At 46.2% G+C, this 16525-nt stretch overlaps 1 protein-coding gene across 3 annotated transcripts in view; it reads left to right on the top strand.

Moving 5' to 3' along the window:
- Positions 1-16525, top strand: part of LOC119967672 (bone morphogenetic protein 7-like) — a 107731-nt gene that overhangs the window by 55681 nt on the left and 35525 nt on the right. For all 3 annotated transcript variants that reach the window (XM_038800509.1, XM_038800499.1, XM_038800490.1), the window contains one exon: positions 9063-9255. In XM_038800509.1, coding sequence (XP_038656437.1) covers positions 9063-9255 — 193 coding nt within the window. The remainder of the gene's footprint in view (positions 1-9062; positions 9256-16525) is intronic.

Raw genomic sequence — 16525 nt, 5'->3', positions numbered from 1 at the left:
TCATTAGGCGTACCGGACACGTCATTCTTGGTGCGACGCCCCCGCGGCCGAGAGTTACAGAGCGCTGCTCCTAGCCCCACCGGGAGGGGAGAATAGGGGGTGAGGAACGGCCACCAAGGCCGTCGTGAAACACGGCCGAGTTCATGACGGCCCTCCCGATTTTTCCCGGGAGCGGAGAATCCCGCCCATTATCTCTGCCCGCTTTCAGGTGGGGGAGGTAGCAATAATAAGAGAATGCCAGGGAAGAGATGCGAATATTTCATGATGCAAATGGGAGAAGAGCACAGGACAGTAAATAGTGTTAATGAGTATATCCTCCAGCTAACTGAGGGACAAATGACAGGGTGGGAGAGATCAATAGATTGGGAGAGGGTCATGCAGCATCATAACATGGGCATTGTCCAATTGAGCTGATTGGTCTGTTTCTGTGCAGAATTCTGGATAGGTGAATTAAGATGAGCCAAATGGCTTACTTCAAGATAAAGTATCTTGTGCTTTTATCCACTGGGTCCTTGGGGTGCCAAAACATTTTGTTCTCCAAGAATATTTCCATAATCAGGAAATACCTTTGTGCTAGGAATGTTTATGTGTTTTTCTCTCGCTGAGGCTGAGAGACTGTAAACTCTGTCCAAAGTGCAGTAAACCAGCATTCCTGGCTCTGCCGGTTTTAACTTGCTATTTATTCTCACCTTCTGACAAGTTTCTAAAAATATAATACTGTTTGGATAAAATCAATCAGCGAACAGTGATGTATAGACTCTTGCAGTTTCTGCCAAGCCACCCTTTTGTGATTCAGCTTTTCACCATGCGGCTGAGGCTTGAGAAATATTCACTTCCATTTCCGTCTCCAATTCAGCTGCTGCACTCACGTTCGAAAGGCTTTCAGGAAAGAAACAGTGGCTCCCCCTCCTTTAGAGCAAACTGCCGGATGTAGAAAAAGAATTAAAATCTGAGGAACATACTAATCTCTCCACAAACAAATCTTAATACTGTCATTGTGCTGTGATTTCAATCGTCATGCACAGGTACAAGTATGAGGATTTTGTTAGGCGTTTTGAACAATGCATATATACACAATCTAATTTCATCATGTATTCATTCCATTATTTTAATTATTTCGGCCTACAGTGTTGAGTATTAATTGTTACGACCCCCTGGGCGAGTGCGCGGTCAATTCCAGCACCATTTGACCCTGAGTCACAACACAATTGAACTGAACAGATAATTCTTAGAAAATATCCAAAGTCTTTGGTCTTTGGCTGCCCAATAACTACAGTTACCAGGTTAGTAAATTTTAACACAACTTTTATTAATAACAATAGCTGCAGGCAACAGCAATAGGCAGCAGGGTAGCATGGGGGCAGCAGGGTAGCATGGTGGTTAGCATAAATGCTTCACAGCTCCAGGGTCCCAGGTTCGATTCCTGGCTGGGTCACTGTCTGTGTGGAGTCTGCACGTCCTCCCCCTGTGTGCGTGGGTTTCCTCCGGGTGCTCCGGTTTCCTCCCACAGTCCAAAGATGTGCGGGTTAGGTGGATTGGCCATGCTAAATTGCCCGTAGTGTCCTAATAAAAAGTAAGGTTAAGGGGGGGGGTTGTTGGGTTACGGGTATAGGGTGGATACGTAGGTTTGAGTAGGGTGATCATGGCTCGGCACAACATTGAGGGCCGAAGGGCCTGTTCTGTGCTGTACTGTTCTATGTTCTATGCAGCAAATACAACTGATTAACTATTTAATTTCTAATCCCCCCCCTTAGCTCACCCCATATATATATATATATATATATGTACACACACACACACACACACACACACGCGCATACACACACACACAAGACAAACAAACACAGAGGGAAAAGAGGGGTGTAAAATAATGATGAAAGTAAAAGGATAACAGTCTTTATTTCAGATGGATGTCTTTCAGTACACCCTTCTTCAGTCCAGGCTTTCAGTTTAAGGTTTTTGCTTTCAGTCTGTAATGGTTTTCACTGTCGATTCATCCTGATCTCAAAAACATCTCTGCAGGTTCAGCAAAACAGCAGATAGGCAGTATTTCTGTACAGAGAGGGAGAGAGACAGTCAGACACTCTCCTCTTAACATCCAGGATCTAACTCTCACTTCACGCGTCCTCTGTAAACCATCCCACTCGGTTATGACCCAATCACAGTCTGTTGTCAGGCAGAATACGACCTATTGCCAATTCATTGGTCAAGAGCCAAGTAATCAAACTGAATCTCTCCGATCCCTTGAGTGTCAAAAAAGTCTAATTTTTTTCCTGTTCAGAAGCTAAACCTCCATAGTATAGTACCATTTTGTGACTTTTGAGTTCCTCATTTCCTCTGCTCGACTTAAAGATATATATCCATTAAATATCCATGGATCAAAATTACAATCACAAAGTTTTTTTTTTCTTTTTTTAAATTTAGAATACGCAATTCATTTTTTCCAATTAAGGGGCAATTTAGCGTAGCCAATCCAACCTACCCTGCACATCTTTGGGTTGTGGGGGAGAAACCCACACAAACACGGGGAGAATGTGCAAACTCCACATGGACAGTGACGCAGAACCGGGATGAAACCTGGGACCTCGGCGCTGTGAGGCAGCAGGGCTAACACACTGCACCACCATGCTGCCCTGATAGTCACAAAGTTAAAGAAATGGGAAATAAGGGAATCAACAGGAAGGGCCCTTACAGATGTGCAGCACAATGCCTAGTTATAGCCTGCGATAGTATGCAAAGCCATTCTTTTTGGTTAAATATTTACATATAGCATATCGCACTTGAAATCTGAGGGTTACATTTTAATATTCGCTAATATAATCAGGGTCTGTTTACTTAATTGTGCTGATTTATCTAGCGATCTAGGAACAGCTAATACATCAATCAAAAACAAGGGGTGGATTTGTCTGCTAATGGGGCTATGTCCAAACGCCAGAGAGAAAAGGGGGGCGAATCACTCCGGACTTTCCTGAAGAAAGTCTGGAGTGATTCTCCATCTTGAAGGGGGCTAGCAGGGCCCCAGAATAGTCCACGCAGCTCCGGCTGCTGATACGAGGCCCTGCACTTCCGGCCGCCGGTCCCCGCCTGCCCCACGCAACATGGCGGACCCACACAGCGGGCCGGCCACAACAATATGGGCGCCCCCCAGATTGTGCACGCACGGCGATCGATGGCCCGCGATCGCGATCCTGGCCGTCCTGGAGGCCCCCCCCCCACCGTGATGGAAACCCGCAGCCACCGCTCCGAGTGCCCGCCGGTGGAACCATAAGTGAACCACTCCGGCAGGAACTTGGCCAGTTGTCGGCGGAGAATCGCGGCGGGGCCTCTTTCAGTGGGCCCCGACTGGCGCCACGTCGACCACTTGCGTGATTGCCGGCAATTCTCCGGTCCCTGGAGAATCGCAGGAAGGCATCGGACACAATCGCGGGTCAGACGCCCCATTCTCCACCCCCATGCTGAGTGCGATTGCGGCACAGAGGCTCAGAGAATCCCAGCCAAGGAACACCATCCAGGAAAGGGCAGGGGAAATGACATTTCTGAATTGCTCATTTGGAGAGCTAGTGTCAAACGGCCTCCTGTGCTGTGACAATTCTAGAATTCTGAGAAATATGTCATCCATTTGTTTTCAAATGCAGCCACTCAATATTGTTTCAAAGTGCTATCTGCTACCCTTGTAATGTCTCAGCAAGCTGAGTGTAAAGATTTGGATTATTTGATTTACTTAGACATCTAAATAATTTTGTTCTGGGGAAAAGATGATAAAGTTCCCAATGCAGTTATCCACCATATGTTACATACATAGATTCATGGACTTTTACAGCACAGGAGTCCATTTGGCCCATTATGTCCATGCTAGTCAACAGAAATCTGACTGCACTAATCTCATTTTCCAGCACTTGACACATCGCCATAGGGGTTACGGCAGCGCAAGTGAACATCCAAATACTTCTGAAATCTTATGAAGGTTTCTGACTCTACCACCCTTTTACGTAGTAAGTTCCAGGCTCCCACCACCCACTGAGTAAACAGGCTTCACCTCAACTCCCCTCTTAGCCTTCTATTGCTCACCTGGTGCCAGGCTGGCAGTGGCAAGGTGCCAGGCTGGCATTTTGCCCATACCAGGGATCAGGCCCGGGGTGCCCTGCCCATATGTGGTGGGGTGCAGGAGTTGGAGGGGGGGGTGAGGACTAGGGGCCACATCAGGGTGAGGAGCCATTTAAAAATGGCACCCCAATCTCATCCTGCGCTATGCACTAATGAGCTCCTCCCGTACAGGGTATGCGGCTAAGTGCGGCCTCAGCGGGGCTTGCCACGCTGGGGGGCCAAAAAAAACCCAGTGCTCTTAAATAGCGGGGTCTGGGAACGATTGCTCAATTCCCTCCCAGAGTAGACTCTTTTTTTTGTTAAATTGCGCCTCTGAATAAAGAGGATTCCAAAAATACATTCTGCTGGGACACAACAGATACAGTTTATGGCTGCCACATTTTACAGAGTGGATATTTACTCTGGGATGTGAACGTCCCTGGCAAAACCAACATTTGTTGGCCACCTCAATTGTTCTCAAGAAGGTGTTGGTGAGCCGCCTTCTTGAACTGCTGCAGTCCAACTGTTGTAGGTACACCCACAGTCTGTCGGGCAGGGAGTTCCAGGTTTTTGACCGAGTGACAGTGAAGGATGTAATTCCAAGTCAGAGACTCGGAAGGAAAATGGCAGGTGGTGGTGTTCTTACGGGGCTGCTGCCCGTGACTTTCTAGGTGATACGAGGTCGTGAGCGTGAAAGGAACTGTTGAAGGAGGCCTGGTAAGTTTTTAATTCATTCATGGAATATGGATATAGGCCAGCTTTTATTGCCCACCCATGAGAGGGTGGTGGTGAGCTCCCCTCTTGAACCACTGTAGTCTATGTGGTGGAGGAACAGTGCTTTTAGGGAGGGAGTTCAGGATCTTGGCCTAGTGACAGTGAAGGAACATGGTATATTTCAAAGTCAGGATAGTGAGTGACTTGGAGGGGAACTTCCAGATGTCTCATGTGTCTGCTGCCCTGGTCCTTCGAGAGGATAGCGGCTGTGGTTTAGAAGGTGCTGTCTAAGTAGCCTTGGTGAGTTCCTGCAGTGCATCGTGCTGCCACTGTGCATTGGTGTTGGAGGGAGTGAATGGTTTGTGGATGAGGTGCCAATCGAGTGGGCTGCTTTGTCCTAGATGATGTCAAGTTCCTTGAGTGTTGTTAAAGGTGCATTCATCCAGGCAAGTGGAGAGTATTCCTTCATACTCCTGACTTGCTCTTTGTAGATGGTGGACAGGCTTTGGGGAGTCGGGACAGATGGTCATTGCCTGGCACTTGTGAATGTTACTTGCCACTTGTCGGCCCAAGCCTGGATATTGTCCAGATCTTGCTGCATTTGCACATGGACTGCTTCATTATCTGAGGAGTTGTGAATGGTGCTGAACTTCGTGCAATCGTTGGTGAACATCACCACTACCGGCCTTTTTGATGGAAGAAAGGTCATTGATGAAGCAGCTAATGATGGTTGGACCGAGGACACTACCCTGAGGAACAGCTGCAGTAATGTCCTGGAGCTGAGGTGATTGAGCTCCAAGCACCACAACCATCTTCCTTTGTGCCAGGTATGACTCCAACCAGTGGAGAGTTTTCCCTCTTCATTCCCGTTGACTCCAGTTTTGCTGGGACTTCTTGAAGTCATAATTGGTTAAATGCTGCCTTGCTGTCCCTCTCACTGCACCTGCTGCTGTGAATTATTACAGTGCATCTTGTGCCAGGCACACGCTGCAAGAAAACAGGTGCTCTGAATGGCCAGTCTTCATCAAGCAGAAAAATAACTGCTTAAAAGATATTGCAAGAGACTGGCAAGGTCACAGAGGACGGCACGGTAGCACAGTGGTTAGCACTGTTGCTTCGCAGCTCCAGAGACCCGGGTTAGATTCCCAGCTTGGGTCACTATCTGTGCGGAGTCTGCACATTCTCCCCGTATCTGCGTGAGTTTCCTCCGGGTGCTCCAGTTTCCTCCCGCAAGTCCCGAAAGGCGTGCTTGTTAGGTGAACTGGACATTCTGAATTCTCCCCCTGTACCCACCAGGCACCGGAGTGTGGCAACTAGGGGATTTTCACAGTAACTTCATTGCAGTGTCTACTTGGGACACTAATAAAGATTATAAAAATTATTATTATTTACTACCAGTGCTTGTTTTCCCTGAGGACCTCCTCCTTAACCCAGTGTTGATGGTGTCCTCACAATGATGTTAAATAGGAAATTGCAGGATATTGATCTAGCAACATCAGAGGTACAGCCATAAAGATCCAACTCCAGTTAAGTGTGGGTTATGGAGGGGAACGCAATGGTAGTCCCACAACATTATTGCATATTTTTCGACATTGTGGTAAAGATCTAAGGGGAAGGAGGTGCTATATAAGTGACCTTGGTGAGTTGTTGCAGTGCATCCCATAGATTGTGTGCCATTGCAGGCCAAAATTGTGCCTGTTGCAAAAGAGTGGCAGAGTCCAAGCGAACCACTCTGTTCTGGATAGCATTGAACTTCTAGTTGTGTTCACTCAGGTGACTGAGTTTCCACTCAAACTCATTTGTGTAGTCACAATCATGAACTCTCACCAGAAACAGCACAATCAGGCAGCATTTTAGAATCTCTCATTGTTTATTTTTCCCATTGCGTTAAAACACGCACTTTGATACATTTGAGTCCTAACCTGGTGCTATTTTATTAAGAAAGCTAAAAATTAGTTTATCAGATAAAAACATACATTTTTAATAAGACTGGGTAGTTCACTACTTGTAGCCTAATCTGAAATACCTAAAACAACTTACTTTAATTTTAATTGCCAATTTCAATAATCTACACTTGTCACTTTCTCAAATTAATTTGTTAATGTTGAGTAGATTTTAATAAGGTGCTTACAAATGAAAAGTTTACTTGTTAAGAACGTTTTCAAAGCAAACAGGTGCATTTGGCAGAAATGTGTCTTGCTGATCAATTTGGTCGGGTATGGCCAGTTCTGTGAGCCAGGGAGATTTCACCCGCAGTGTGTTTTAAGCCATCGTACACGATCATGGCAACTCAATTTGCACTGGATGTAATTTACGCTTGAAATTCCTCGATTTTTTTTCAATTGGCTTTATCAATGGAACTCGGTGAAAGCTTTATTACATTCCAATGACTGGGAAGCAGAAGCACAAACAGTCACATCAAAGAAAGTTCAGAAAATCATCCTGGATGGAGGATTCCTGCTTCTGCCTCTCGCATCATCTTGCTTTGGAGTAAGACCAAGGTTTAAAATGTCCCAACTGTTTCAGAATGGGACACGTGGTTTTGGAAAACGCAAAATCTTCAGTAACTTTTTTATTTTTGAAACACGCCCTGTTTTTTTTGCCCTCTAATTAATTCCTTCTCTTTAGGAGTTTATTTTTGAAAGCTGAACATTCCTATAATTATGTCTCTGCATTTCGTTCTGGTTTGTGAAACCACTAACCTCCCTTAGCTTTATATGAAAAAAAATAAAATCAATGCAAGGTGAGGATATTGTTGTTCATATTGTGCAAAATGATGGTCAAAGCGCCTATTAATTTGAATCTAATGGGAGGAGGAATGGGAGAGATGTTAGAGGAAGGGCTGTAGTGTGAAATTTTACGAAGGGTAAATGCATCGACCTCCTGCACGAGGTTGGCACGAATACAGTAAGAAGTCTAACACCACCAGGTTAAAGTCCAACAGGTTTGTTTCGAATCACTGGCTTTCGGAGCACAGCTCCTTCCTCAGGTGAATGAAGAGGTGGGTTCCAGAAACATATATATAGACAGTTTACAGGACACATTTAATGAGGTTAAGAATGAGTCGCCTGTTCAAAGGGGTGGAGGACATTTGTGAAAGGTGCAGGAAGGGGCCAGCCAATCATATGCACATGTTTTGGTTGTGCCTAAAACTGAGGAGGTTCTGGGGCAACTTATTTAGCACCATGTCAACAGCGTTACAGTTGAACTTTGAACCCAATCCCCTGGGAGCCATTTTGGGGGTATCGGACATGCCGATGCTCCAGACAGGGGCAGAGGCAGATGTCTTAGCCTTCGCCTCACTGGGGGCGAGAAGGAACATCCTATTGGGTTGGAGGTCAGTTTCTCCATCCTGTGCCTCCGTACGGCTGGGAGATTTAATGGAGTTTCTGAGCCTAGACAAGGCTAAATTTAGTTTAAGAGGGAACGAGGAGGGGTTTCATAAGGGGTGGCATCCATTCGTATCTCACTTTAAGGAATTAGCCTCAGTCAGCAGCTAAAGGGAGGGGTAGTTAATTAGTCGATGAATTGTTTTCGGATTGAGGGAGGGTTTGTTAAATGGTAGTTAAATATGTGTAATGCAAATTATGTTTTTAAAAATTGAAAAAGTTAATAAAAATATGTATTTGAAAAAAGATACATTAAATATTCATTTGGTTTCAAAAAAGAGTTTTAATCTTTTGTTACAGAGTTCTCACTTCTCCTGCCATGCTACAATCTCCAGTTATAGTGAATTCCTGCTGCCAAGAGTCAAAAGGGTACTGAAAAACTGAATAATGTACCAGGAATGACAGTAATAAATCAACGGCATTCACCAACGTTATATTCCACATTAAAAAGCTCTTAATAGGAAAATGTGTTTAGAGGGAAAGATTTTGCCAAGCAAGTGGCTTGTTCCCTTTAAAACCTAGTCTTCATTTCACACTTAAAAACACTTTAATCGCTGTGCTGTGTCAATTGTATGGAGTTCAAATTTATTCAGCAAGTTAACACTGTGTGGATAGCAAAGGCATTTCTGTACCAAAGATCAGCAATCTCTCGCTCTCTCTTGTAGGAATATGCAATAAATCAAACGATGAAGCTCCAGACTGGTATTTCATACTGGTGCAGGACAAAAACTGGAGAGTTTCCGATTTCAGGCAGGAGTTGGAACCCAGCTGAAGGCTCTCCCATTACATATAGTATCCAATTATAGAGTAGCATTGGTAAAGGATTGGGAAATGTACACATTTAAACAATGACTCTTTTTGTTGTTGTTTTGACAGTGGAGCACAATGAAGATGTTTTTCACCATAAGGCACAGTGGAAAGAATTTAAGTTTGATTTAACACAGATTCCTCAAGGTGAAATCGTCACTGCAGCAGAGTTTCGGATTTACAAAGGAGCAAATTACAATTTCCATGGAAACATGACCCTCCACATCACAATTTACCAAGTGTTGCAGGTGTCCCAGGACAGGTTAGTGCTTATTATACGATCTTTATGCAGTCCTATAACCTGTGGTTTATAACCAAGGGATTAATTGTGCCCGCAAACTCGCAGCTAGTGAATGTTACATTCTGTGATAACTTGTTCACAAAATTCTTTAGCAAGGAGTTTTGCCCCCATCCTGAGGGCATTGGCCACTGCTGAAGTACATTCTACAGTTACTCCCACTACTCCTGCGTACATCCAGACAATGAGCAAGCGTAACCGTGTGTAACTCAAGTGATTATGAACTGCCAGCGTATTTCATACCTTTCCTGGAAATGGAAATAAAATCCAGACAGATGTAAAACAGGTTGCCGATTCACCGCCAGCTGAGGTACACCATCACACAAATCCCAAAATTACCCTCGGTGTGAGTGGGCTCTTCACAGTGAGCATCACGGTTGAGTCTGATCTTGAAATCATCTGACATCCGCGCACATAACAAATTCATAGAACAGTACAGCACAGAACAGGCCCTTCGGCCCTCGATGTTGTGCCGAGCAATGATCACCCTACTCAAACCCACGTATCCACCCTATACCTGTAACCTAACAACCCCCCCCCCCCCCTAACCTTACTTTTTAGGACACTACGAGCAATTTAGCATGGCCAATCCACCTAACCTGCACATCTTTGGACTGTGGGAGGAAACCGGAGCACCCGGAGGAAACCCACGCACACACGGGGAGGACGTGCAGACTCCGCACAGACAGTGACCCAGCCGGGAACCGAACCTGGGACCCTGGAGCTGTGAAGCATTTATGCTAACCACCATGCTACCGTGCTGCCCTTGCTCCAGAGCACGATGAGGAATGGGAACTGAAGCCAATATATCTCTTCCCAACCCAGGGTTTGCAAAGTGGACTATGACACCTGATATCGGCCCAATCTTAGATCAGCTAACTCCAAACATGCCGGGGATTGAACCTGGGACTTTTCTGCTGCAGAACCCATTGCACAGACAAGCTAAGCCACCGGGCTCTCCCATTTCAGAGCATATTTCAGTGAATAAGTTTTGCAAAGTAACATACATAGAACATAGAACATAGAACAGTACAGCACAGAACAGGCCCTTCGGCCCTCGATGTTGTGCCGAGCAATGATCACCCTACTCAAACCCACGTATCCACCCTATACCCGTAACCCAACAACCCTCCCCCCTTAACCTTACTTTTTTTTAAAGTACACTACGGGCAATTTAGCATGGCCAATCCACCTAACCCGCACATCTTTGGACTGTGGGAGGAAACCGGAGCACCCGGAGGAAACCCACGCACACACGGGGAGGACGTGCAGACTCTGCACAGACAGTGACCCAACCGGGAACCGAACCTGGGACCCTGGAGCTGTGAAGCATTTATGCTAACCACCATGCTACCGTGCTGCCCCACGCATACATAGAAATAAACATACAAAATAGAAGCAGGAGGAGGCCATTCGGCCCTTTGAGCCTGCTCCCTCCACCATTCATTATGATCACGACTGATCATCATATTCAGTACCCTGATCCGGCCTCCCCCCCCATATCTCTTGATCCCTTAAGCCCAAAGAGCTATATCTAATTCCTTCTTGAAATCTCAGAACGCTTTGGCCTCAACTACTTTCTGTAGTAGTGAATTCCACAGATTCTCCACTCAGTGAAGAAATTTCTCCTCATTTCAGGCCTAAAAGCTTTAGTCCTTATCCTCAAACTATGACCCCTAGTTCTGGACTCCCCCACCATCGGGAACATTTTTTCTGAATCTACCGTGTCTAATCCTGTTAGAATTTTATACGTTTCCATGAGATTCCCTCTCACTCTTCTAAACTCCAATTACTTTAATCCTAACCAATTTGGTCTCTCCTGATATGACAGCCCCGCCATCCCAGGCATCAGCCTCGTAAACCTTTGCTTCACTTCCTCCATGGCAAGAACATCCTTCCTCAGATCAGGACACCAAAACTGCACACAATACTCCAGGTGTGACCTCACCAATTCCCTATACAATTGCAGTAAAACATTCCAATCCATTCCATACTCAAATCCTCTCAACATACCATTTGCCTTCTTTACTACCTGCTGTACCTGTGCACTTACTTTCAGTGACTGATGTATGAGGACAGCCAAGGTCTCGCTGAGTATCCACCTCTCTCAAAGTACACTCATTCAAACAATAATCGCCCTTCCTATTTTTCCTACCCGAAGTGGATAACCTCACATTTATCCACATTATACTGCATCTAGTATGCATGTGCCCACTCATTCAGCCTGTCCAAATCACACTGAAGCACCCTTGCATCCTCCTCACAGCTCACCCACCCACCCAACTTTGTATCCTCTGCAAATTTGGAGATAAAATATTTAGTTCCTTTGTCCAAATCATTAATATATAATGTGGGTCCTAGCACTGTAGTCACTGCCTGCCAATCAGAAAAAGACCTATTTATTATAACTCTTTGCTTCCTGTCTGCTAACCAACTTTCTATTCATCTCAAGATACTACCCGCAATCCCATGCGCTTTAACTTTTTACATAGTAATCTGCTAGATAAGACCTTGTTGAAAGCCTTCTGAAAGTCTAAATAAACCACATCCACCAGTTCTCCCTGGTTAACTCTACTAGTTACCTCTTCAAAGAATTCCAGTAGATTTGTCAATCATGATTTCCCTTTCATGAATCCATGATGGCTTTGTCTGATTATACCGCTGCTTACTAAATACTATGCCATGAAATCCTTGATAATGGTCTCCAACAACCTCCCTACCAATGACGTTCGGCTCACAGGTCTATAGTTCCGTTTTCTCTCTACCTCCCTTTCTGAATAGCGGGCTTATATTAGCTACCCTCCAATCTGTAGGAACCATTCCAGAGTCCAAAGAAAATGATCACCAATGGATCTACTATTTCTAGGGCCACTGCCTTAATTACTCTGGGATGAAGATTATCAGGGCCTGGAGATTTATCCGCCTTCAATCCTATTAATTTCGCCAAAACTATTACTCTACTAATACATTTTACCCTTATCATTGATTTAACCCTAATGCTCCCAAGACAATAGCTGTGCTGATGGCCTATTGGTTAGATTGGTGCAGGGGGAATACAGAGCAATAGAGTGACAGGACATGAGGCATTGGGCCTAGATAGTAAGCAAAGAAAGAGATACATAATCATAGCCAAGGAGTCCAAGTGAAGGATGCCAATCTAATCTCGTATTATGCTTGTCTAAGCAGTTGGTTCCAGAGGTCAACAAAGCTGATACAAAGTCAAAACTGAATATATATTTAGCAAAACAACTGGGAGGAAAAATTGGTCAGTAGCATGCTAATGTTTAAGTGATGTGAGCATAGCTCATTTTTCAAAAATAAAGGCATCGAAAGCTAGAAGTACATGGCAAGCATCTGAAAGAAAAAGCTTGATTAACATTTTGGGTGGGACTCTTCATCAGAGCTGTTATTTGCATTTTTGTTTCTTTGTATAACCGTTAATCAGTAAGTCGTTACCTCCCCTCATGAGACCCGACAAAACGTTTATTGAAAATAACATTTCCTGGGTAGAGTAAGCAGCAGAGATAAAATCATGGGATCAAAGGATTCTAAGTGAGGCAGTCTAGTCATTCGTGCTGAGAGTTGGTCTGACAGGCAGACAGTGAAGAGTTCAAGGCCCAGGGCCCTTTAACGCCTGGATGAGTTTTCAGGCTGTTTTTTTTTTCAGGTTGCTGTCTAATTCACTGTTTAGTATGGCGGTGTCTATCTCAAAAGGGAGGGATAAACGTAAGCCAATAGCACTGATGGGGGTCATGCCAGAGGAGTATTTGTAAGAGTAGAAAACCTATGGATGATAATGCATTAGTTAAGACTGGAAAATCAACATTCATTTGATTTTTTTTTAAATTTCCACTCTCAAGCTGGACTCCCACACACAATATCACTTCCCGCAGGCTGTGACAATGGATGAAATCAGCTGTTCTCTGTTCAATTGCTTCCCGCACCACGTCTGCCAGAATTTGAATAGCTTGGTGTGGTGAGGGATTTTGTGTCAGCAAATATTTGCTCACTTACCCAAAACAACACCTCCCCCCCCGCCCAACCCTATGACAGTGAGCCAATTAAATTTGTCATTAGGCGAGGGGCTAGGTTGAGAAGGCGAGGCCTTCATGAATAACCTCAGCCGGCACAGGAATTGAACTCACACTGCTGGCCTTGCTCTGCATCACGAACCAGCTGTCCAGCCAAGTGAGCTAAACTGGCCCTCGGTCCAAGTCCAAATCTTTTATTTTAATAAACATTTTATTGAGGAATTTTTGGTATGGTAACAACAACAAAATAAACAATATACATGAAACCATAAACATAGTGCAAAAGCCATTTACCTCTCGTACAGGCCCCATCCTTGTTGACCCCCTACTCTAATCTAAACTACTCCCCTCCCCCCGTCTGCTGACGATTAATTTCCCGCATAGAAATCGACGAACGGTTGCCACCTCCGGGTGAACACTAACAGTGACCCTCTCAAGGCGAACTTGATTTTCTCCAAACATAGAAAGCTAGCCAAATCCGATAGCCAGGTCTCCGACTTCAGGGGCTTTGGGTCCTTCCAAGCTGATAGTATCCGTCTCCGGGCTACCAGGGAAGCAAAGGCCAGAACGTCTGCCTCTTTCTCCTCCTGGATTCCCGGGTCTTCTGACACCCCGAAAATCGCCACCTCTGGACTCCGCGCCACCCTTGTTTTAAACACCATTGACAGGACATCTGCAAACCCCTGCCAAAATCCCCTCAGCTTTGGACATGTCCAAAACATGTGGACATGGTTCGCCGGTCCTCCCGCACATTTTGCACACCTGTCCTCCACCCCAAAGAATCTGCTCAGCCGGGCCACTGTCATGTGAGCCCGGTGAACAACCTTAAATTGTATCAGGCTGAGCCTGGCACATGTTGTGGACGCGTTGACTCTACTCAGGACGCATTGACGCTACCGAGGAAGCGATGGACTTCGCTAGGAGGAAAGGGCTGGTGGCGGACTGAGGTCTTTGAACTTTGCTGCAGCGCTCAACAAAAAAAAAAGTTTCTTGTTTTCGGACATTATTTGTAATGCCTTCTGTATTGATCTGGGGCCTGTTGCAGAGCTGTCTGAGTTAAAGTTTGCATTTTCACTGATGGGGGATGAAGGTATGAATGTTACGTGCTGGATCTTCTGCTGATTTTTTCTTTGTTTTTCTTGGGGGGTTTTTCGGGCAATTGTGTTGGGATTGTCTTTCTTTTACATAGGTGTGTCCGAGCAAGGGGGAGGGAACAATAGGTGGGAGAATGTCTGATGCCATGGATGGGGGTCCCATGGAGATTTGGGCGGCCGAGAGTGAAGGAGTTCTCCTTCTACTCACGTGTGTATAAAATGTACTCCCGAATTAACTTTTTTATTCTGAGCAGGGCCTTACTGACAGGGGTGGTGGACACGGGGTACTCGGCGATCACAATCTCAGACGAGGCTCCGCACTGGGTTGACCTGCAGGTTAGTAAAGACAGTAACCAGCGCCCGCACTGGAGGTTAGACATGGGTCTCCGAGCTAACGAAGAGGTATGCGGGCAGCTGAGGAAATGTATTCAGAACTACCTGGAAGTCAACGACACGGGGGAAGTTTCAGCAGCGGTGGTCTGGGAGGCATTGAAGGCGGTGGTTAGAGGGGAGCTGATCTCGATACGGGCCCACAGGGAGAAGGTAGACAGAGCAGAGACGGACCGACTGATAAAGGAGATACTGCTGGTCAACAGGAGGTATGCAGAGATCCCAGAGGCAGGGCTTCTAAGGGAGCGACAGAGGCTACAGGCAGAGTTTGGCTTGTTATCTATAGGGAAGGCGATGGAGCAGCTGAGGAAGGTGAGGGGGTCGATTTATGAATACGGAGAGAAGGCCAGCAGAATACTCACGCAGCAGCTCAGAAAGAGGGAGGCAGCCAGGGAGATAGGGAAAGTAAAGGGCGGGGATGAGAACCTGGTCGGTGATTCAGCTGGGGTTAATAAGGCGTTTAAGGAGTTTTACAGCAGGTTGTATGAGTCGGAACCCCCAGCTGGGGCAGAGGGGATGAGGCAATTTTTAGAAAGGCTGAAGTTCCCGAAGGTGAACGGGGGGGTTGGTAGAAGGGCTGAGGGCCCCAATCGGGTTGGAGGAAATAGCAGAGGGGCTAAAGGCCATGCAGTCAAGTAAAGCCCCGGGGCCGGATGGGTACCCAGTGGAGTTTTTAAAAAAGTTCTCTGGGATATTGGGGCCGCTGTTGATGACGACATTCAATGAGGCAAGGGAGCGTGGGGTGCTTCCCCCGACGATGTCACAGGCCACTATCTCATTGATCCTGAAGCAGGACAAGGACCCGGAGCTATGCGGATCCTACAGGCTGATCTCCCTACTAAAAGTAGACGCCAAACTGTAAGCCAAAACCTTGTCCTCTAGGATTGAAGAATGCGTTCCAGCGTGATTGGGGAGGACCAGACGAGATTCGTTAAAGGTAGGCAGTTGGCGGCCAACGTAAGAAGGTTGCTAAATGTGATCATGATGCCCCCAGAAGGTAGGGACGTGGAGGTAGTGATGTGGAGGTAGTGGTCGCAATGTACGCAGAGAAAGCTTTTGATCGGGTGGAATGGGAATATCTGTGCGAGGTACTGGGGCGGTTTGGATTTGGGCGGGGCTTCATTGACTGGGTCAGGTTGCTGTATCAGGCTCCTGTGGCAAGTGTGTGGACGAACAGGTCAACATCGAACTATTTCAGGCTGCACCGGGGGGGCAAGACAGGGATTCCCCCTCTCCCCACTGCTGTTTGCGCTGGCCATAGAGGCGCTGGCAATTGCGCTGAGAGCCTCAAGGGGCTGGTCCAGGGGGGGATTGGAACACAGAGTCTTGCTTTATGCAGACGACTGCTCCAATATGTTTCGGTCCCACTTGAAGGGATGGAAGATATTATGAGAATTCTGGGGGAATTTGGCCAGTTTTTGGGTTCTAACTGAATATGGGGAAAAGTGAGATGTTTGCGATCCAGGCAAGGGGGCAGGAGAGGCGATTGGGGGAGCTGCCATTTAGGATGGTAGGGTACCTAGGCATCCAGGTGGCGCGGGAATGGGGACGGCTACACAAGTTAAATCTGACCCGACTAGTAGACCAAATGAAGGACAATTTCCGAAGGTGGGAAGCACTCCCATTGTCACTAGCTGGCAGGGTGCAGACAGTGAAAATGACAGTCCTCCTGAGATTCCTGTTTGTGTTTCAGTGTCTCCCCATCTTTATTCCGCGGTC

Source organism: Scyliorhinus canicula, chromosome 1, assembly GCF_902713615.1.
Source record: "Scyliorhinus canicula chromosome 1, sScyCan1.1, whole genome shotgun sequence".
Taxonomy (NCBI): Eukaryota; Metazoa; Chordata; class Chondrichthyes; order Carcharhiniformes; family Scyliorhinidae; genus Scyliorhinus; species Scyliorhinus canicula.
Note: the sequence above shows the minus strand (reverse complement) of the source record. Positions and strands in the feature narration are given on the sequence as shown.